Genomic DNA, 23496 nt, shown 5'->3' with positions numbered 1-23496 from the left:
GTATTCTTTGTATAAATAAAACTCAATAAAAGTACATAATCTGCGTTAGGGCCAGTTTGACTTCCTGTAAGAAGGGTGGCGCCAAAGTGGTCCAATTATGCAAAATCACCTTTTTAGCTACTGTTACTTTCCTCCCCTGAATATTCCAATTGGAGAAATTTGCACAAAGCATGAATAGAGGGTCTTTAATTAGGTGTACATTGCATGTATTATTAATAAATATCATTGCCTTGTCCCAAAATTCCTAATTTTCCCGCAATCCCACATGTAATGAACAAAGGTTGCATTAGAGCGTTTATATTTTAAGCAAGTTCCAACCTTCCCTGGTACAAAGTGTTTTCTATGAGCCTGTGAGATGTATGCCCTGTGTAGTGTTTTAATATGTACTTCTTGCAGCATAACCAAATGTAGTATTTTTAGTGTCTTTTCCATGTGTTTATGTAGCACTTCGACCTAGGTAACCTCTGAGATATCTGTCAGCCATTTAGGTAGCATTGCGGTCCAAATAGCTTCTGGGTTAGATGGAAGAAGGTCATTATACACGTATTTCAATCTATAAGGCCAAGTAGAGCTCAGAGTGAACACCTGTTTCATTACATCTGGTTTCCCAGTGCTCAGCATAGTTCTCTGTCTGATCTGTATGTAGTGTCTGACCTGGGGATACATAAAGAAATCTTTGTTAGGTAAAGAGTATTAGCACGACAAGTCTTGAAAAGACAGTAAATGCCCCCCAGAATCAAACACATCCTTTACAATCATGATTCCCTGTTTCGTCCACCGGTCGTACTGACAACCAAGGGGTGAAATCAGGGTTGCCCCAAAGGGCAGCATATTTTGATTACGCCCCAAGCTTTTAGTGATGCTCAGCCATGCCGAGTATGTATCTATAAACAAAATATTATTCTGAACCTGCTGTGGTAATTTAGCTCGTGGAACATGGAGTAGACCCGCCAGGGAAATGGCATTACTAAATCGCTTTCCAAAGGTTTATGTGTTTAATGAGCGGTGTCCAGTCCAGAATATATCTCATATACACTGCTTGACTGAAGGCCATAATATTGTGAATTCATAATCCTCCATATGCTTTATTGATACACAGTTTATGTATAGAGATATGTGGTTTCCTTCCCTGCCACAAAAAAAGCAAAAAAGGCCCTGTTAATTCTGTGTACAGTATGGCTTTCCTTTATTATCTCTTTGGGAGCATTTGTATGCAATAAGACAATTATGGAAATACTATCGACTGTAGAACAGCAATGACAAGGGCAGAGACCCCCATACATCCAACAACCTAATGACTTTGACTAGGATAGGAGTGTAATTCAACTGGTTTAACTGCAAGATATCTCCAGGGACGTGTATGCCTAAATATTTAATGTACCTCATATTTAGTTTGAATGGGTAAGAAATTTGTGCAGGCAATTCTGTAATGTGAGGGCCAAGCACCTGAATAATTTCGGATTTATGGAAATTTACTCTGTATCCTGCAAAGGAACCAAATTCAGTTATGATTTTCACTATGGTAGGGAGGGATTATGTGAGATTAGAGACAAACAAAAGCATATCATCTGCTAATAAACTTATCTTCAATTTCGTGGACCCCAAAGTGATAAAAGCAAAATGGGTCAATATGAACCCGGATCTTCTAAATTTCTACCTGGCTTTGGGAGCATCTTCACCACCGCTGAATTGAAGTAAATTGGTAATTGTTTGCCCTGCATTATAGCGTTAAAAACTAGCATGTCCCCTATTCTAGATTTCAGTATTTTATAGAACTACCCTGAATATCCATCAGGCCCCAGGGCCTTAAGGGGCTTGAGCTTGAATATAGCCTGTGTAACCTCATCAATGGTTATAGGTGCCATGATTCGATTGGCTGCTGCACTCGAGGTCTGGGGTAGGGTTAGAGAGGACCAAAACTTGCCTTTTTCCCTTTGATTAAACTCTTCCTCGGAGTAAAGTTTAGAATAGAAATCCTGGACCTTTATGTTTCAGAGTGTTAATTAACGCGGTGGGCCTAGATCCTCTTATTAAGTTGGACAGTAACTGCCCGTTTTTATTACCATGCCGGTAGAACTGGAAATTAGTGTTGGTTATATGTTTCAGTGTCTGGGATTCCAATAGTGAATCAAATTGTATTTTAGCCTGTGTTAATCGCTCTATTGGTTTGGGTAGGAGAGGATTTATAAGTAGCATATGACATTGTGGTACTTGTGTACTAGCACGGCGCGCATCGCAGACCATAAGGCATGCGATGGTATGCGATGCGATGCAATGGCAGCCGATGTTATATAATTTTAAATTGTATACCATCGAATTGTATGACATTGTATGCCATTATATCGCATATACAATGGTATGCAATTTAAAATTGTATAAGCACCCTAAAGAGTTTTCCCATGTTAAAAGTGGCCCCTATAAGTTAATTAAATGTGTTGGGTGCCTACTATGTTAAAAGCACCCCCAACGGCACCCCCACTATCAACGCCAACCTCTTTTCATAACCCTACTATCCACGTGGTCGTGGAGCTGATTTTATATAGTGTGGTCGAGCGCAGCGAGCCACCGAGCCCGAAGCGTAGCGAGCCCGATGAGGGGACATGGAATACAGGTAAAGTAATACGTGTCTGCTCGACTCGCTGCGCTCGCCACACTGTATTCCTAAATGTGTTGGAATTCGCCATATAGGAGGGGAATCACCATTGGCGATGCCGCCCCACATCTAAGGTGGTCTCCAGTGTAAGCCAAATCATGGAGTGATCCGAGAGGCATATGGGTTCAGTACCCGCATCTAACAATTTGCCACAAAGGCCAATGGATGGAAGCAAGTCAATACGTGACAATGTGCCATGTGCGGCTGAAAGACATGTATAGTCTCTCTCTGTTGGGTGTAGCATTCTCCAATTGTCAACCAAGTGAAGCTGGTCTGAGAAACCCTTAACGCCCTGTGATGGTTGTTGGGGAGGCCTTTTGGGGTTTGATGATTTATCAAGTGAGGGTATAGCCACCATCTTAAAGTCTCCTTCTACTATCAGACTTGAATCGGCATATGGGTATAATTTCGATAATAGGGTAGCAAAAAAATGTTTGGAGTAAGTCTTAGGGGCATAAATGTTGCATAGGACAAATTGCTCTTGAGGAGGAAAGAAACAGCTGTTTCTTTCTTTCTTTTAATTGAGGAGTTGATCCCTCCAATGTTTCAAGAGCAAAACTTTATACTAGACATGTCTCTTTAAATACAAGACAGTCAACATGAATTACGGCACCGAGTCTTGAGTCCCACCCCTCCCGATCCCTCCCACCCAACATAAAAACAAAATACAAACTAACATACACACTGTAAAGGAATTAATTTTCCTCTGCGTCAATGTGCTAGAATAAACCCTTCCTTACTATCATTTAGCACTGCAGTGAGTGCAAAAACTAAAAACTTATCATGTGGCCTCCAGGCGTGGCTAGCCCGGCAACCACCTCCATTTAATCTCCTTAGGAGACTGTATTGAAACACATGTATAGACATATATTAACAAGACTAATTGAGTCAGCCACTTTTTGAATTAGTAATAGCTCACTAATCAATCCTAAAGGATCCCTTTTCTAAAACTCTTTGTGTAGCCAACCATATCACAGCCACAGGTTTGGGCAGTTCTGGGGGACACCAGATATCAATAGATGTATGTTAACTCTCAACCAGTAATACTGTAGGACAGAACCAATGTCCAAGCTTAATAAACTTGTAAAAAAGAAAAAAACAGCACAAAAGACAGAAAAACCTGAGTGAAGGATTATGGGTCTACATCCTGAGGTATTCCCTTGCATCTGCCGGTGTCGAAAAATCTTTGTATGAGTCAGCCTCAAAAACCCTTAACCATGTGCGGTACAGGAGGGCGAACTTTCGGTTATCCTTAATAAGCTTGCCACAAATCAGTAAAAATTCTTTACGCGCCCTGTGACCTCTGCTGAGTAATTCTGAAACAACAGGATCTTGTTTCTTTCCCACTAAATTGCTCTCTTTTTCCTTGAGGCTGTTCATAGTAATTCCATATGTAGATAATTTAGGCATCTAAAGATGGTGACTCTGGGTCTTTGGTTAACCCCCTCCTTAGCAGGTCCCAGGTGGTGTGCCCTATTGCTCACCATATCAGTGCAGTCTGCTTCTATCTCCAATAAAACAGGCTGTGTATTTTTAATAAAATGGTGAAGTGCTGGCCCTTTAAGAGATTCAGGTAATCCCACTATTCTGAGGTTATTCCTCCTTGACCTGTTTTCAAGGTCGTCTATCTTGTAAAGCAGAGCGTGATATGATTTCTGTAAGCCTGAGGTGTCAGCTTTAAGTTGTTGGACATCATGAAACATAGCACATATCTGTCCTTCTGCTGTATTAACTCTCTGTAAGCTGAGACAGGTGGTCTTTCAGATCATCAATAGTCTGTTTAAACGTGATTGCCCCCCCACCTCTGGACCCAGCTGTGACACTCCAGTTCCATTTGGATTCCTTTTATCTTCCTCTCTCACTGGACGTTGATTTGGCGGACACCGTGCTTTGGATCCACTGGTATATAACATCTAGACCAGTGTGGACTGTCACTCAGCACGGAAGCCACTTCTTCATTGCATTGTCTCCATCTATACCTGGGATATCGCTGCAGACATATCGGTGGTCTGAACCCCCAAGATCGGCTCTACACCGACACAAAGTCTGCTCCACTTCTGGCGACATTTCATCCCTCCAACGGCTGTCCCATAAGCCGTCATCATCGTGAGGACTCCCAGCTTAACATCTGCTTCTAAAAGGATCCATGAAAATTATTGGTAAAGTGCACTTACCTATTTCTTCCACACAAAGTGTTGACACAGCCCTATCCGACGTGTCCATTGAGGCGGGGCATTTATTATCATTTTCATTTTGACTTTCACTCCAATTTACTTTTTTCCCCCCCCTATACCATTTTACCATTATTGTCATCATTGTTTTCATTTATGTATTTTATATTGTATTTTAATCAACAGTAAAAATATTTTGTTATATTTTCAAAAACTTGTTTCATTCATTGAATTGAGCGCTGCTACTCTCACCTAGTGTGAGACACTTTGCGGTCTTAAACGTGGCTGCCTGTTCATGGAACATAGGGGTTAAAGTGTCTTTTATGGCTTGAATCATGTCTTGGTATGAGCCCTGTGCAGGGAGGGGGGAGTCAGCACTGCCAGTGTCTGCTGTGTCTGGTACCTGTAGTGTGCCATGCTGCTGTATCTGTGTTGGGGAAGTCGCAGTCGCTATATTGTATTTTTTCTGCCCGGCCTGATTCTCCTTGCGCTGCTGGTTCTTCAGCATGAGATAGTAAAATCTCTCCATGCAAGGTACGGGTCTGTTCCCCGTACCTTTGTGCGTCTTCCCTGCTAGGTGGACCGCTCTGTGGTGTGGTGGTGGAGGTCGACTCCCGCCGTGCCAATGGAGATATAGTGAGGCACCTCTCCTCTCATGGGCGCCGGAACCGGAAGTCCCCCCACCCCCTTTTTAAGTTTTCCTTTATTTATTTTTTTGTTATATAATTTTTGTTTTTATTTTATTTCCATTTCTTTTTCATTTTCATTAAGAATAACATGGTATATACATTGACAGAAGATTACATTACTCTTATTTTCATAAAAAAGAAAAAAGAAACACTATGGTTTCAATTGTTATTGTTTATTGATGTTTGTATATACAAAACTATCCATTACAATAATTGGTCAATTTACTATATAACTGGCAAAACTGTACATCTATTGTCGAGTGAAGTTCATACTCATAATTAATCTTCATTGTATAATCCTGAAATGTAATCTCTACAAAATGTAAAGAAAAATAAAATTGAAATTTTATTCAATACTGTTTTACAATGTTTTATTGTTGCATTTCACTTTTTGCAATAAAAACAACTTTGAAAAAAAATTGGATTGGTCATGTGACCTAAATGGTTAGGGTATATAAAGCCAGCCATGTTCATGCAATGATCAACCTTTGATAAAGCTACCAGGTGTAGTGAAACGCGTAAGAAGGACATTGCTACCCCCCGACCACAGTGTTCCTAGATTGCAGTCCGAATCAGTACCACTTGGACCTTTTGCCATTTACCAACAGGATACAAACTATCATCAATTTTGTCACTGGAGGAATGAGGACATACCTACACCAAGGAACTGTTGTAGGAGTTGGTTATTTGTGCCATCTTGGGCCACTCCTGGCAATATCTGTACCTTTCCATTCTCCCTCCGGATGACCATATGGGGATCCACTATAACATCTATGGGCCCTTAAAAAGGGACTCTCCAGGACACCTCTAACTCTACAGTTGGTGGGGCTACAAAATGATGATATATTCATTTTATATGTTTTATTTTTTTCATGCTGGCTATCTAGTCATTTTAGTGTACTTAATAAATTTCTTTGTAATAGATTAACCAATCTCTAATTGTTTTAGAACAACAAAACAAGAAAATAAGCAATGCTTATTTTCTTGTTTTTCCTGTTCCACTGTACAGGACCATCCTGTTGTAAAGCAGCAGCAGGATTTAAGCCACCCCTACTAAGTGCTCCAAATCTAGTCTCACTAGTAAAGTCTGGTCCATTCATTTTTTCTTTCCTGCAGAGGGGATACCGTCTTGAATTGTTACAACAGGCAAAGATCAGGGCAGTGGCCCAACCACATGAGAGGCTGTTAGACCAACATCCAACTAAAAGCATCAAAGGGCACACAGATGCCATTATGATGTGGGTAAACCATTGCTCTGATAACAGTAGACATACCAACAGAAAAGATAAAGATTTGTGGCCCATGGTAACAACGGATCTAACCTCATGGGCCTGAAACACACGAGACTCAGATCAGGCTACATCAGGGGTCGTAGCATTGGAAACATGGCTGTCAAAACTGATGTGTCAAAGGTCCTTAAAAAACAGAACATTTTATGACACGGAAGAGGGGCTGTTACAAATGCACAGGGTGTGCCACCTGCACATACATGGGGGCAGGGAGTAAATTCATGCACCCCCATTCAGGCAAACCATATAAAATACGCCATGTCCTAACATGCACATCCTGGTTTGTCATCTATTTACTGTCTTGCTCATGTAGTCTGCTGCACTACATGGGCAAGACAGTAACACCCTTCAGGGAAAGAATGGCCAAACACAGGGCCACCATCAGAGCAGCCCTGGTCAATGGGTTCAGTGAACAAATGGTGGCCAGACACTTCCTGGAAGCAAGGCACAACATGGTTATGTTGTGTTGCCGCATCATAGACCATATAACCTCACCCATCAGGGGAGGAGATAGAGCCAAATATTTGTTGCAACTAGAAAATAGGTGGATTTTTAAATTAAATACACTTACCCTGGGAGGGCTTAATGAATCATTAAACTTAGGAAGTTTTCTGTAGAGGACCACTAAGATATGGGGGCTCAATGATCTGAATGGGACAACTAAAGAAATGAATACAGAAGGAGTTATCCTCATATAGACTAATAATACAGAGACCCGCAATACAGAGGTGAACTAAAATAGAGAGACCCTGCAGGAGATTCAGCTATGAGTTGGGAAATTCAGAGTATTACCAATAGATATCAATATAGATTATAGGTGCACATTCACAGAGTTATTAGCTATTCAACTTTTTTAAATATCTAGCCATCAGCAATAAGGGACAAGTTACACGGTTGTTTATTTTATTTTGTTTTAGGTTTTGGCATTTAAAGATTAGGTTTTTCTTGTGATGTCCCTTTTATGGTCCCTAACAGAGTTTTGTATTTTAGTCTTGTTTGTCTGTCAGTAAAGTTTCCTTCTCATTCATAAAAACCAGCAGTGTGCAACTGCAGGTACACAATAATTCACATGACCACTAACACCACCAGGCTGGCCTATATAATAAAGCAATGAGTATGTAACAGAATGATACCATCTAGTGGTCAAGTACTAGCACAACATGGTTTGTCACAAAATAAGCATGTTCAATATTTGATGTATTTTTTGAGTATATAGTGTTTTTGTACATATCTGGTTTAATATTATATGGCCGCATTACATTGTTTTTATAGCACAATAATAGCCTTGCTTTAAAAGTTGCACATTATGTTTGTATGCACAGCAGTTTTGAGAAACTCGGCACATGCCCCTTCCCACGCGGAGTCCCAAGATGTCACTTCCAGGTAGTGACCAGAAGTGGTCACAGGCAGCCCCGGATGGTGTACGGAGCAACGGGCAGAGTTCCATGGTCTTGGAAGTAGCCACTATTTAAGTGTTCTATGTAAGCATGTTTTTCACCTATGTGTGTGTACTGAAGACGGCCATGTAAGCCTAAAACTGGAGTTTTTGTTTTGAGAGAAATTCCCAGAGTGAAATTCCCTTCTGGACTCATTTTATACCAGGAGAAAAAAAACAGACATAGGCAGTCATAGGACTTGCAAAAAAACTCTGTAATAAGGCATATACAAAATGAGGGAAACCGACAATTTTGGGGCTGGCATGCCCCTTTGTCAAGGAGAAGGTGAGCTATAATCAAACAAGAAGTGCTTACCTATATAGGGTGCTCCCCATACCATCTGGCCCCTCAGCCCCCGTCTGCCGGGACGCCATCTCCCAGAAACCAGAAGTTGCGCCCGGCTGGAAATTGTCAAAAGGAAGTGCTGCATTGGTTTTGAGTGAAACACAAGCTGCCTGTAGTCTAGGCAACTCTTCTACTGTTTAGCACAGCATCCAGTCTGACAAAGAAACCTTAGTATACCAGAAAAGGGATGGCTGCACTGTGCAAAGTGCATTTAGTGCATAATGAACTACAGTATGTGACATGTAGATATGTGAAATGAAGATGAAATGTAGATATTGAAGTAAACATATCACTGTCAGTCCAGTACCAGTATATATCGAACAAACACTTTTTTGGCACCTGCTACCTGCAGATTTGGCATGAAGATATCCCTCTCGACATCATACATGAAAATATTCGCTAGGTTAGATGTGACACAAGAACCCATGGCGAACCTTGAGCATTGTATATAGTAACGGTTGTCAAAAAGGAAATAGTTACATGACAAAGCTAAATCAAACAACTGAATAAAACGAAAGCATCTGGCCCTTTATAGAAATCACTGTGAAGTACAGCACATTTAAGAGCCTGTATGCCCCTTTGGTGATGGATGCTGGTGTAAAGGGACACCACATCCACAATACACAACAGCCATTTAAACAACAAAGAAATGATTTCATTTACAGTGATCAGATTACCAAAGAATCATTTAAACAAGGTCCTCACACAGAAGCGGATGAAGAACAAAAGAACAGAAGAACTCTAATGGATACAATTCAAAGAAAACATTCGACATCTGGAAGAAAACTAAAGAAGAAGCATAATCAGATAGAGACCACTAAATCTGAAGTTGACATTGCATTTAATTTTTTTAGAGCCAACCCATCGGACAAGAAAGCCTCCAGACCACACACCACACATCAAGAAAAATCAAACTAAAAGGAAATGAGGAACAAGAGGAGGAAAGAGTGGGAAGAAGAAAACTGTAACACCCGATAAGAAACCAACCATTTTTAATTTGAGCGGCAAAAAACTGACTGAAGATCAAACAAAAGTATTCCAAAAAGGTCTAAAATATAGACACAAATATATATAAGAAAATTATGCCTAAAATATTTTTTTGCTAAATAATTTACCTCTGCTATCAATAAGGAAAGAAACAAAGATTATCTGCACACAAATTTCAAGCTTGCATCAACATTCAATCCAACCAATCAGCACATTATAAAAACTGATAGAGAAGGATATATATAACATCACTGAAAAACAAAAATTCTAACATAATATGCCCATAGGAGAGAAAAAAGCTCTAAAAGAACTCAAATCTGATACCACTATTGTTATAAAACCAAAAGACAAAGGACGCAGAGTGGTCATCCTGAAAAAAAGAGATGCATGAAGCAGAAGCCGCCCACCTCCTTGAAGATAAAGAAACTTACAAACTGCTTTACAAAAAATATTGTTCAAAAGGATTTGTGCAAACACACCCCTTGTGCAGCATGTAATAACAACAGGGCCGTTACCTTACCCCCTTATACAAATAATGTCTAATAGAAATATGTGTTACACTAGCACTCAAGTGGTTATTCACAAAGGATTAACATGGAAAAACTTCTTACAAGTTCTTAAAGTTACAAGTTTACAAACTGCTGAAAGAAGATCCAACAGGAAAATTCAACAACCAATTACTGGAACATCTAGAAGAAGGATTGGAACTGGGCATAATAAAAAAAGGATTGTATTTAATCTATCTAATAAACCACAAAATACTGACATTTTACTTTCTTCCTAAAGTTCTCAAACATGTAACTCAACTACCAGGCCGTCCGATTATATCTGGGATTAACTTCTTATCATCACATCTATCAAAATACACAGATAATTTTTTACAAACCTTGGTTACCTCAAAAACAAGTTACCTCAGATACACCACTAGCATTCTACAGCTATTGGACACATGCAAATGGAATAATGAATACATCATGGGAGCTACAGATGTAACATCCTTATACACCTTGCAAACATGCAAGACATATCAAGCACCATATCAAATGAACAGGTTAACTTCATCATGGCAAACTTTGAATTCATTCTAACACACAACTATTTTTGGCATGATAACAAATTGTTCCTACAAAAATGTGGGACCGCAATGGGAACACCTCAAACGCCAAGTTATGCAAACATATTCATTGCAAAGTGGGAAGGTGATTTTAGAATCAAATAAATCAGCACATCAAATGGTATTCTTCATCTGGGTAGGTACAGAAAAAAAACTGAATCAATTCATCATATATCTCAACGAAAAACCAATTAAATCTTCAATTCACAACCACTACCAGAAAAGGAATGGCACTATTTCCAGACTTAGAAATGTTTATAAAAATGGCAAAATTAATACAAGAACTAATATAAAAGAAGTAAACAGAATCAACAAATTGGCGAGAATAAGCAATCATCACAAGAATTGGACATCAAACATCCCGACTGGAAAAAAATTAAAAATGAAGTTCATTTCAAAAGGATACAATGAATCAAATCTCAACAAACAATAGGATAAAATAAATACGATAGAAAGAAATCAAAGAACAGAGGGAATAGACACAGCATTCATAATGCAATTTACCAGCAACTCAAAAGTAATTGAAAACATCATAATCAAACATTGGCCTACGCTTAGACTAGATGAAAATCTAGCTCCTATCATACAGTATCTACCAAACCAAAAATTATTTATAAGAAAGCGAAGAATATAAATCAACAGCTAGTTTTTTTTTTTTCTTTCTTTCTTTCTTTCTTTCTTTCTTTCTTTCTTTCTTTCTTTCTTTCTTTCTTTCTTTCTTTCTTTCTTTCTTTCTTTCTTTCTTTCTTTTTTCTTTCTTTCTTTCTTTCTTTCTTTCTTTCTTTCTTTCTTTCTTTCCCCCCCCCCTCCATTGTGTGTATGTATGAAGAATGATAAGCGCCTTTACTACATATTGTTATTTCAATGCTATTTGTCCTACTCTTAAGTACATAACACTTGCCATTGTTCCCTTAATGTTGCCTATTTGAATTATTGAAATTTATCATATGGCAATTCGGATATGTTTGTTTGATGACTCTTTCTGTATCAAATGTTATTATTTTCATTCACTTTTGGACAAAAAGTTTCTAAAGCAAATTAATAAAAAAGTTATATTTAAAAAAAAATCAACAGCTAGTTTCAAGCCACACAAACAACAATACATGCACCAAAAGAAAATCTTTGGAAGATTTTTACAACTGCCTAAACTGCAAGATGTGCAAAAATAATGGTCAAACAACTAAAGGGACCACTACTTTCAAATCAAATGTAACAAAAAAAGATCATGTGACATGCGAAACTGAAGCAGTAATTTGTTAACTAGAATGTCCTTTTGGCATTCAAAATGTTGGTCAGACGAAGAGGAAACCAAAAATAAGGTTTGACGGGCATATATATAATATCAGAAGAGAATTAAAAACTCATAATGTGTCTAATCACTTCTTTGAAAAACATAACAGCAATCCTAAAGGCCTCAAATGCCTTATAATACAAAAGGTAGAAAGAAACTAGATGAGGCGACTTATTCAAAGAATTTAAAAAAAATATGAAACAAAATGAATGTTTGAGCTAAAAAATCTGGAACCATTATGTCCTAATATAGATATAGAACTAAATGCATTTCTCTAAAAATGACCAAACACATTTTTTTAAATTTTTTTTTATAATTTCTTTGCATATATTTTATACAAAATAAAAAAGAATAAAAAACATTATACAGTTCACACTCCTTAATCCCTCTTTTTATATGTATATATAATGAGTGCCACCTTTCTTTTAAGAAAAGGCTTGCCACCTTTTTCAACAAACCTGGAAATGAAGAAAAAACAGTAACTTCCATTATATTATTCAAAACAAATTTTAAAGCCAAGTATCCTTGAATAAGGGCCACTTAGGCAAGAATGCATTGAAGAGCCACCCCGGCATCCAAACTTCAAGCCGCCCTTCATCTCCCGAATCCAACCGACATGGACCCATCAGTGATGTTATGAAGCCGCGGCACCCCTGCACCCACTGTCAGAGCCGCAAGAAGAAGATCAAAGAAGCAGACAGCCAGTCTAGCTGAGGAATACCACTGCTCCTGGTTGTTAAGGATAAGGCAGGGAAAGTACTTGAATGTGGACTTTATCCTCCAAAAGGACTATAAATATTGATTTTAATAATTCATTTTTATTTTACAGGTGTCATTACATGTTTATTTATTTATTTATTATTGTCCTGTCCCAAACTTTAGCTCTCTTTTACCCCCAAAAATGTAATGCTCAGGGGTTGCCATGGGCTCTTGTGTTGCACCTACCCTAGCGAATATTTTCATGCACGATGCCAAGAGGGACACCTTCATGTCAGATCCACAGGTAGCAGGTGCCAGAATTGACCGTGAGGAGAGCTTCCTTCAAATGATAATGGTAGATAATACGTTAGACCTATCGATTAAATTCACCTACAGCTGTAGTTTTAATTCCATCAACTTCCTTGACATCATGTTCAATTTGAAAACTGACAGTGAGTTGAATACAACACTGCACAAGAAACCGACAGACAGGAACACTATCCTATTGGGCTCTAGCCACCACCTCCCTCTTTTAAATGGGGTCTCCCCTACTCACAATTTATTCAAGCATTTAAAATTTGTAGTAGGAAATGTCTGTTTTTTTAGCCAGGGGGTACCTTCATAAATTGTTGCTCAACATCAAGAAAAAGGTGAGGGAGTTGACAGGATCACGGTTTTAAATTCAAACCCAGATAAGACTACAGATAATAAGATTGTGTGGACACAAAAATTTACAACTAAAAGTCAGGCACTGATGAAAGTCGCCATCTTTTAGACGTGGCAGGAACATTAAAGATGTCGCGGTCCACAATGATGTAGCAACATTAATTCCCCCACCTAGGTCATATTTTAAACCTGCAAGAATGTAAATTTCTAAAGTCTTGGGTGCACAATATGGTTGAGTCTGGAAATTGGTAACCAATTATTTCATCCCAGATCGGGTGAGAAGATAATGAACCGTTACCATCTGACTTTCAGCAGTTACTATATTATACAGTATATATTACATCAAATGCCCTTGTGGCTTATTATACAGTATATAGGCAAAATGATTAGACCGTTAAGGAGAGGATAGCTCTCCATAGATCCAGCATTTAATCTGCGTTGGAGGAGAAGGGTTCTGAACAACCAAAGCCATGCCACTTTAAGGCATTTAACCATGAATTACCTACAATTAGGCATACATTTATTGATTGTGCCCCCCCCCCCCCCCAGTACAAGAGGAGGTGACGGGGATGACTCTTTCTTAGGCTGGAGGCCAGATGAATTCATAGATTGCAGACTGTGCACCCTTTAGACTTGAATAAGCAGTTATCATTTTCATGCTTCTGGTGATTTACGCGGCATCTATTGTGAGCAATGATTGTTTATAACAGCCTGTTAGTGTTGAAGCTGCTGTTGTCATGATACCTTATTTTATACCTGTCAGTATTCCGTACCATATCCCTTTGGCCAGTCATCTGGTTTTTATACATTATTGCATTAATGTCTGATTATTATTTAGAGCAGTCACCATAATTGCAGTCTCCAAATGAAGGTTAACAGCAGCATTGAGTTTTTGCATCACAATGTTTGTGAGTGAGTTATCATAAAATCTGCACAGGAGTTTTAAATCAATCAGTGAGCACAGTACGAGGCTCCTATCAATGTCATCACATATTTGTTATGCTGTATCTAAACCTGACAGTTGGTCTGCCTCATTGTTTTTAATAGTGTATTTACATGTCATCACCTAGGTGATGGTGCACAGCTCTCTAGACATGCCCCCGACCCCCCCACCTCTGGGGAAACCAGACCCAGCGGTGCTCTGACGCTCCTGTGACATCCGCCGGCTCCCTGCATGCATGTGTAGAGAGGTTTTCACAGCACGGGGTGTATGTCTCACAAGTATTTTTATGTACTGTAAGTACTAATGTATGTGTTTTTTTATGACTTGATAAAGGGTCTCAACACCCGTAATGTTGACAGCACCTTCCTGCATGGGTTCTCAGTTTATTCTGCAGTGATACATTGATTGAATTGTCAAGAGTGCCTCTGTATACCATCCTCATATTAAGTTCTGAATACTGTATAGGACATCATTGTAAAGGCAGATTAATATACGATGTGTGAAACAGTTACTTCAACATTGTAAAATGGGAATAACTAATATAAAATGTTGATTAATGCTTTATTTGAGTTAACACATCCAATAGCAATTTTTTTCAATTTTAATAATATGCATATAGTAGTAAATGTAAAACAAACATTTTCACATTAGGACGCTAAAATATTTAATTTGTTTAATTTAAAATTATTAATGGCAATTTCCTAATTAACTTATCTCTAACAAGCGTCTTTTACTGTTTAATTCTGGTCCCAGTAGAATATTGTAGCATTTAGGAAAAAATATACAGCTCAGTATTCCGATACCTGATGCCAATATGGCAAAAATCTCTACAGTGACCATGTTTTTCCCCTTACTGCTCAGATAGGCCGGGATGGCACAGACCCATACACTGCAGAACACGAGCATGCTGAATGTGATGTACTTGGCCTCATTATAGATGTCAGGTAATCTCCTCACCATAAAAGCCAGAACAAAACTAAAAGCAGCAAGAAAACCCATGTAACCCAACATAAAAGAAAAGCCCAGCACAGAACCCTCATTACACTGAATGATGATCATCCCAGGATATGTATTCCTTTCATTCTCTTGAAAAGGAGGAGACACCAACAACCAAATAGCACTGGAGAGAACTTGGACAGATGAGCAGATCAAAACTATAGAATAAGGCAGTTTAGTGCCCAACCACATTCTCCAGGAGCTTCCAGGTCTGGTGACTTTGAAAGCGATGCAAACCATGATAGTCTTGGCCAGGACAGAAGACAAAGCAACAGCAAAAATTATTCCAAAGGATATTTGGCGTAGCATGCAGGTGATGTCCACTGGACGACCGATGAACAGATGCACACAGAGTAGGCTCAGCTTGAGGGAGATGAGAAGAATGAAGCTGAGATTTCTATTATTGGCTTTTACTATGGGAGAGTCCCGTAATGAAGCAAATATTCCAAATATTGCAACAGCTAAAATAAAAAATAGCCCAGAGATTGCAGAAAAGACTTTAGTTATTGTATCATTATTGTATGATAGATATTCCAATATTCTTGGAACGCAAATGTCCTTGATCTCATTGGGCCATTCATCATCAGGACATTTAAGGCATGTCTTACTGTCTAAAAAAGAAATGGAGCAAATGACAGTTATGCTAGCACATACAGTAAAACTTGCACTGTGGATATTTTGTTATGCAATAGGGTAATGTACCTTGATTGGACTTGGAACAGTCATTTCTACTGTATATTAGTTTAGTGGCCTAAACTAATATAAAATGGTGGCAGCAACATTATAATATTGTTGAGTGAGATTCTGTATCCTATTTTATTTATTTTTTATTTGTAAAATACATGTAGTCCATTCATATTGCTTCATATTGCTGACTAGTCCTAGGCCTTTAAACTTAAACGTCAAACAGGGGAGCCACACTAACTACCAGTGAGCAATGCAACTGTTAGCAATGTTTGGCAGTGTTGGAGTGACAGTTGGTGTGACACCCCTATTTCAATTTTGCTTGGCAATTTAGCCCTCCTTTGGAGCCAACACTGCCTTTATGATAGCTGAACATAAAATATGGGGTTCTTAAACTAAGATGTATCATAACCTTCAAAAACTTTCATTCTAATTACATCCCGTCAGGACTGTTCCTGGTAATTTGCTGGGAATGCTATACTATAGACAGTACCTATAGAATAGAATAGAATCAACTTTATTGGCCATGTGTGCTTGCGCACACTAGGAATTTTTCGTGGATTACAGTGCAGCATCAAGCAGGGATGAAAAGGGGGGAGGGAGACATTACATATATTACATAAAGACATTACAAGCATTTAATTTCTAGCTACGACTATGGTGGTCAGGTCGCCAAGTAGGGACACATTGTTTGGTTGTTAATATTGGGATTGCATTCGCTTTGATTGGATTGTTCAGGTGATGGATGGCTAACGGAAAGAAGCTTCTTGCGGATCTGGACGTTTTGACGGGGATGGACCTGAACCGTCTTCTGGATGGTAGGATGTCGAACAGGTTGTGACCAGGATGCAGCTTGTCGTTTGCGATCTTCTCAGCACGTTTCCTTACCCTGGATGAGAACAGATCCCTTATCGGGGGGAGGTCGGTCCCTATGATCCTTTCCACAGTCTTCATTACCCTCTGCAGTTTTTGTTTGTCGTTCTCGCTTGCGCCACCGTACCAGATTGTGATCGAGGAACATAAGACAGACTCCACGATGGCGGTGTAGAATACGCACCGCAGCTCCTGTGGGATGTTGAATTTTCTGAGTTGACTCTGAAGAATAGGCGCTGTTGGGCCTTTTTGATGTTTGTGGTTATGTTTAATCCCCATCTTAGGTCACTGGACATGGTTGTCCCTAGGAATTTGAAGGAATCAACCCGCGACACCACTGCGTTGGCTATTGTTAGCGGGGCTAGTGCATTTGGTTTTTTCCTGTAGTCGACCACCATCTCAACTGTTTTGGTGGGGTTTAGATCGAGGTTGTTGCTGCTGCACCACTGTGTCAGCTTCTCCACTGCATGCCTGTACGCGGTCTCGTCACCATCCTTGATTAGGCCGATGATAGTGGTGTCATCTGCGAATTTGATGATTTTCACTGACTGCTCAGCTGAGGTGCAGTCATTCGTGTGGAGAGAGAAGAGCAGAGGGGAGAGGACGCATCCTTGGGGGGCTCCAGTACTGATTGTTCGTGTGCTGGACGAGAAGGCGCCGGCTTTGACCACCTGTTCCCTTGCTGTTAGAAAGTCCACTATCCATGAGCATGTTGATCCTGGGACTCCTAAGGAGAGGAGTTTTGGCTGCAGGATGCCGGGAACGATAGTATTAAATGCTGAGCTGAAGTCCACGAATAGGACTCTTGCATAGGTGCCTTGGTGGTCAAGGTGTTGTAAAATGTGGTGCAGCCCGAGGTTGACCGCATCCTCTACACTTCTGTTCGCCCGGTAGGCAAACTGCATGGGGTCAAGGTGAGAGTTTGTCACTTCTCTCAGGTGCTTCAGTACTAGTCTTTCAAATGCTTTCATGGCCACTGAGGTTAGTGCAATCCGTGTTCATCCTTCCTATTTCCCTATAGATTGTAATCTTAGGAGCAGGGCCCTCCACCCTCTATGTATATTTGTAATCACCCAGTTTATCTTATCACTGTTGATTTCAATTGTAAAGCGCAACAGAATATGCTGTGATAAATAAGGAACTCCAAATAAATCTGTTGTCTGGTGATTTGATGGTCAAAGTCTTCTCACTTGAATAACATTTTTAAAGCCATTTTTAATGTAAAATACTGATATCTGGGCTTCATTTTATACATATATTTTTAAAATGCATAAGGTTGCTTTTATATAAAGAAGCAATGCTATTTTTTTTCATATTTAAGGGGCAACAATGTTACTTTTTGGCAAACAATTCTGTTTGGATATTGCTTTAGATGATGTCTTAATACAAATCAGATAAAGATTCGGTACTTGTGTAATATCACGGTGCCCGTTACGTAGTTAGCGTAGTGTCCCTGTCAGAATAAGCGTAGTGTCCCTGTCAGAATCAGCGTAGTGTTCCCGCAGCCAGCGTAGTGTCCCTGTCAGAATCAGCATAGTGTTCCCGCAGCCAGCATCGTGTCCCTGTCAGAATCAGCGTAGTGTTCCCACGGCCAGCGTAGTCAGCATATCTGTCAGATTCGGCATTGTGTTTCCGCGGCCAGCATAGTCAGTCAGCGTTACGCAGGTACCGTAGTCAGTCAAAGGTGAAGGGGAAGTGACTGCGTAATGGCTGCAGAACTTATTGTACTTTGTTAAGTTGCTTTTTTCTTCTTTATTATTAACTAAAATCCAGTTACCAGTTAACACATGTTGTCATTACTGTGTCAGATGTATGATATGGCTGTGTGGGGGGTAGGAGGACACCCAGGGACACAGGAAGCACAAACTGCCCCCTGGGGAGAGCTGGCAGGGCCACTACGCTGACTATGCTAGGCAGCCGTTGGCAGGCACGCTACCTTGACTAAGCTAGGTAACCTTTGGGCTACGCTGACAACGTAGCTTAGCCTACGCTGAAAACATAGCGTAGCCGGGCACTGTGATATTACACAAGTACCAAAGATTCTAAAGTGTTGGTATTTGTATCTGAAAAATTGTTCTTTTGGGGTAATTATGATTCATCAGTATAATTCAAAAGAAAGTAAAAAAAACAAAACAATAATAAGCGGTCAACTGCCCGTGCAATAAAGGGCATCAATTGATTGTGTGTGCAGAATCCAAAACCTGTTCTTCTCTAATTCAGAATTTTTTTTTAAGCCGACATGTGCCGACAGGCAGCATTTCATGCCCTACCATCCTCTATGGCGTGGTGGGAGAATAAAATAGTCTGCCAAGCGTAGCAAGGCACTGTGCTCAAAGCCCAGACCTAACCCATGTTGACCTTCAGTCATGTCAACCTTCATGCATGTCAACAGTCTTGTTGACCATTAATGCATGTCGACCTAGTGGTGTTGACATAATAATGACCTAGTTACTGTCCATCCAATGATCCCATTCCCTCTTTTTCATTTTAGATTTCCCTGATTTTCAAGCTCCTACCTATTCCAGACATAGTAGTTCAATTCCATTCATTAATGCAAGGCCTCTGCTTTCCCTCCTTCAAAGAAATTGGGACTGTTATTTGGGAGATTGTTGTTTATGGGTACTTATGTATTATCTGGGCTCCCATGTTAAATGGACCCCATTTTTTCATACCCCTACTATCCAACTATGCATGGAGTTGATTTTATATAGTGAGGCGAGCGCAGCGAGCCACCGTGCCCGAAGCGTGGCCAGCAGACGCGGTCTCATAAGAAAAACGGCAGCCCAGATATTACATAAGTACCTCTTTATATTTATAGATCTAGAACCTCAACAGATATAGAATCTCTGAACTTATTCCATCCTTCTGTGAAGTTTTTCATATTAGAAGATGGTGAACAACTAAACGACATCTGTCAGCTTTGGGCTTGGCATAAGGACTCTGAATATTAGTTATTATTATTCTATTGCAGGAACTGACGGTATTCACTGCAATTTTAATGACCCCAATTTAATGTCTTACATGCCATATATCAGCTAAATGCTTGCTACTGTACTCCTTATCAAGCATAGGATAATGAGAAAGGACAGAATAATAGGTGAATTCCTTTATCAAAACAGATCAAAGAAGTCTATTTAATTTCCCACGTGCACCAAATTTGTAGATAACTACATTCAAAAATAATATCGTCTATACAGTAGGTCGCTCTACACTGAACACAGAAATGCTGGAAGACAAAGTATATGTAAGAGGAATACCTGACTCATTGGATATCTCCCCCTCTGAGCATGGGATACAGTCATAGCAGCAGGTGTGAAAGCCTTTCTTCAGTGCCTGTCTGGTTCCTGGAAGACAGACAGCAGTACATAAACCTCGAGGAACCTGGGAAATAAAGTTAGTCAATGGTCAAATTCTCTGGGTATGTTCTCCATGGACTTATTTTATTAACCCCTTCCCGACATTGCCTTTTATGGTAATTTTTTTTTTTTTTTTCCTCCTTGCGTTCAAATAAGCGTAACTTTTTTAATTTTCTGGCTATATAGACACATGAGGGCTTTTTTTTGCGGGACAAGTTGTACTTTGTAATGGTACCATTTACTATACCGTATAATATTCTGGGGAATCAGGAAATAATTCAATGTGGGGTAAAAAAAAAAAAATCCGCCATTGCACAATTTTGCGCTGGTTACGGTTTTTTTGGAGTTCATAGTTCGTTTAAAATGATGGGTTATCTTTATTCTATGGGTCGTTACGATTCTGGTGATACCAAACTTATATAGTTTTCGTTATGTTTTACCACTAAAAAAAAAAATCGCAACTTTTACGGTTTTTCTAATTTGCGTTGCGTCGCCATGTTCTGCGGCTTATAACTTTTTTATTTTTCCACCTACGGACCTGGGTGAGGGCTCATTTTTTGCGGGCTGAAGTGTACTTTTTAATTAATACCATTATGGGATATGGGCGACTTTCTGATCTCTTTTAGTTATTTTTTTTTGGGTACGCGATGCGACCAAAAAACGTAGTTTTGGCGTTGGGGATTATTTTCCGTTTACGCCTTTAACCGTGCGGGATAACTAATGTTATATTTTAATAGATCGGACTTTTAGGAACGCGGCGATACCAAATATGTTTATTTTTTTTATTTTTTATTTATTTTTATTTGGGAAATGGGGAAAGGGGGGTGATTTGAACTTTTAATATTTTTTTAATTTTTTTTTTATTTTTAAACTTTTTTTTTTTTTTTTTTTTACTTTTACTACAAGGCCCCCTAGTGTACTTGACCACTAGGGGGCGCGATCGCCTGTACTAGGTTCAGCCATAGAGCTCTATGGCTGAACGTAGTGATTTTATGCACTTCCTATTACATCCTGCCTCAGGCAGGATATGATAGGTATGCAGACACGGCCAGCACAGGGGTCTACATTAGACCCCTGGCTACCATGGCAACCGATCGGCACCCTCCGATCTCGCTGCGGGGGGCCCCGATTGGCGCCCCCCCTCCGATCAGCTATTTAAGCACTGCGGTCGCTTTGCCCGCGGTGCTTAAAGGGTTAAACGGCCACGATCGGCGAACTCGCCGTTCGTGGCCGTGAGAGCAGGGACCTTGCTGTAATATACAGCCATTACCTGCTCTCTTTCAAGCCAGCTCACTCCGTGAGCTGGCTTGATTCCCCCTCAACCGACATATGACGTAAATGTACGTCATATGTCGGGAAGGGGTTAATACAGGAACATTCTTTTAATATGTTTAGGTGTTACCTATATCATGTCATTTGTTTTAAAAACAATAATTTAACAAAAATATTATCATTGCAGCAATATTATGGCACTAATATGAGGGTAACACGTGCCGCAGTCCACATGGTATTCTTCTAGATCTTTCTGCTGCGTTTGACACGGTTGATCACACTCTTCTCATACAACCACTGCACTCCCTAGGTCTTAATGATACAGCTCTTTCCTGGTTCTCATCTTACCTTTCTTATTGCTCTTTCAGTGTTCTCTTCTCTGACTCTACCTCACCTCTTTCAGTTGGAGTTCTGCAAGGCTCAGTCTTTTCTATACCTCCTCTCTTGGCAAACTATTCAGCTCTTTCTTATTTCAGTATCACTTATATGCATATGGTACTAAAATCTATCTATCAAAACCAGAGTTGTCACCAGTAATTTTAGGCCGAGTCTCTGAATGTCTCTCTGCCATCTCATCTTGGATGTCTTCTAACCAACTCAAATTTAATATTTCCAAAACTCAATTACTTATATTCCCACCAGCCAAGTACAGTTACCATCCTGATATATCCTACCCTACCCCACTAGCTCTTTTCCTAGGGGTCATCCTCGACTCTGAACTGTCCTTTGTTCCCCAGATTCAATCTGTCTCCAAATCATGTTACATGCATCTGAAAAAACATATCCAAGAAACAACCGTATCTCACACAAGACACTACCAAATCTCTTATCCATGCACTCATTATATCCCGCATTGATTATTGCAATAGTCTCCTAACTGGTCTTCCCAAGAACAGACTCTCACCACTACAATCCAATTTATATGCTGCTGCTAGGCTGATCTTCCTAGCAAGACGCTCATCGTCTGCTAATCCGCTCTACCGGTCCCTATATTGGTTGCCTGTATTTTACCTTATTCAATAAAAAATACTTCTACTCACATATAAAGCTATTAACCATAATACACCAGTATATATCTCTTTACTTATCACAAAATATCTCCCATCATCCCATCTGCTGCGCTATATAAGAAACTGTAAATAAATAAATAAATAAATAAATGGTAAGAATGCTGTTGCAGAAAGAAGTGGTCAATAAACCCATTAAGACAATGGCTTCACAATACACATTAGTGGTTATATGTCCATAAAGCTACAGCAGAAGATCCCTGTATGCCAAAACACAGAAAGTGATGCAGAAACTATATAACCTAAAGGAAAGTAAAATGGGAAGAGAAAGTCATCTTGAAGAGGCAAAACTTCGTGAAGGTTCTGAGTGCAAGAACCACAGACAGAGCTCAACATAAAGGTTCATGGCTGCAGGCTAGAACAAGGTCAGTGGAGTGGTACCCAGTTTGTCACGGAAGGCCGAACAGCAGAGTATCTGAATTGGGTGAGAGAAAAATATCCAGAAAGGTCCAGGTGAGCAAGACAAGGTCAGGTAGTATTCACAAACCCACTAAGAGGCAGCAGAGAAAGCTGGTGGTAAACAGGAGAAATCAAAAGCAACAGTAAGTAGTTATTGATTATCAATATAATGTATGTTGGAGCTTGTGGCGGACATCCAGGCCATACATTCTGATGGTTAGGTCCTAATGGCTAAATGCTCATTTGTGGTGATTTATACAACTCTTAGTGGTACTTGTGTAGTTTCACGGCGCCAGCATGGCGCTGTGCTACTTCCGGGTTCTACGCTCGCCACAACTATCTAAAATAAACTAACTTAACTCCATGCCAACATGGATAGTTCATACCCCCACTATCCATGTTGGAATGGAGTTGATTTTAGATAGCGTGGCGAGCGTAGCGAGCCACCGAGCCCCCAGCATGGGCGACTCAGACTCATGGTGCCATGCCAGCGCCGTGAAACTACACAAGTACCCTCTCAGTAAATGTAAGTGAGGCCACAGAATATATTTAGGGGTAAAGATATG

The 23496-nt window shown here is 39.8% G+C and overlaps 1 protein-coding gene across 1 annotated transcript in view; it reads right to left on the bottom strand.

The window, feature by feature from the left end:
- Positions 1-23496, bottom strand: part of LOC146070741 (vomeronasal type-2 receptor 26-like) — a 52853-nt gene that overhangs the window by 7480 nt on the left and 21877 nt on the right. Inside the window, exons 5-6 of the mRNA XM_083179403.1 lie at positions 20094-20217; positions 15087-15890 (exon numbers count right to left, since the gene is read on the bottom strand). Of these exons, the coding sequence (XP_083035529.1) occupies positions 15087-15890; positions 20094-20217 (928 nt within the window). The remainder of the gene's footprint in view (positions 1-15086; positions 15891-20093; positions 20218-23496) is intronic.

Source organism: Crinia signifera, chromosome 1 (assembly GCF_055691185.1).
Source record: "Crinia signifera chromosome 1, ASM5569118v1, whole genome shotgun sequence".
Classification (NCBI taxonomy): Eukaryota; Metazoa; Chordata; class Amphibia; order Anura; family Myobatrachidae; genus Crinia; species Crinia signifera.
Note: the sequence above shows the minus strand (reverse complement) of the source record. Positions and strands in the feature narration are given on the sequence as shown.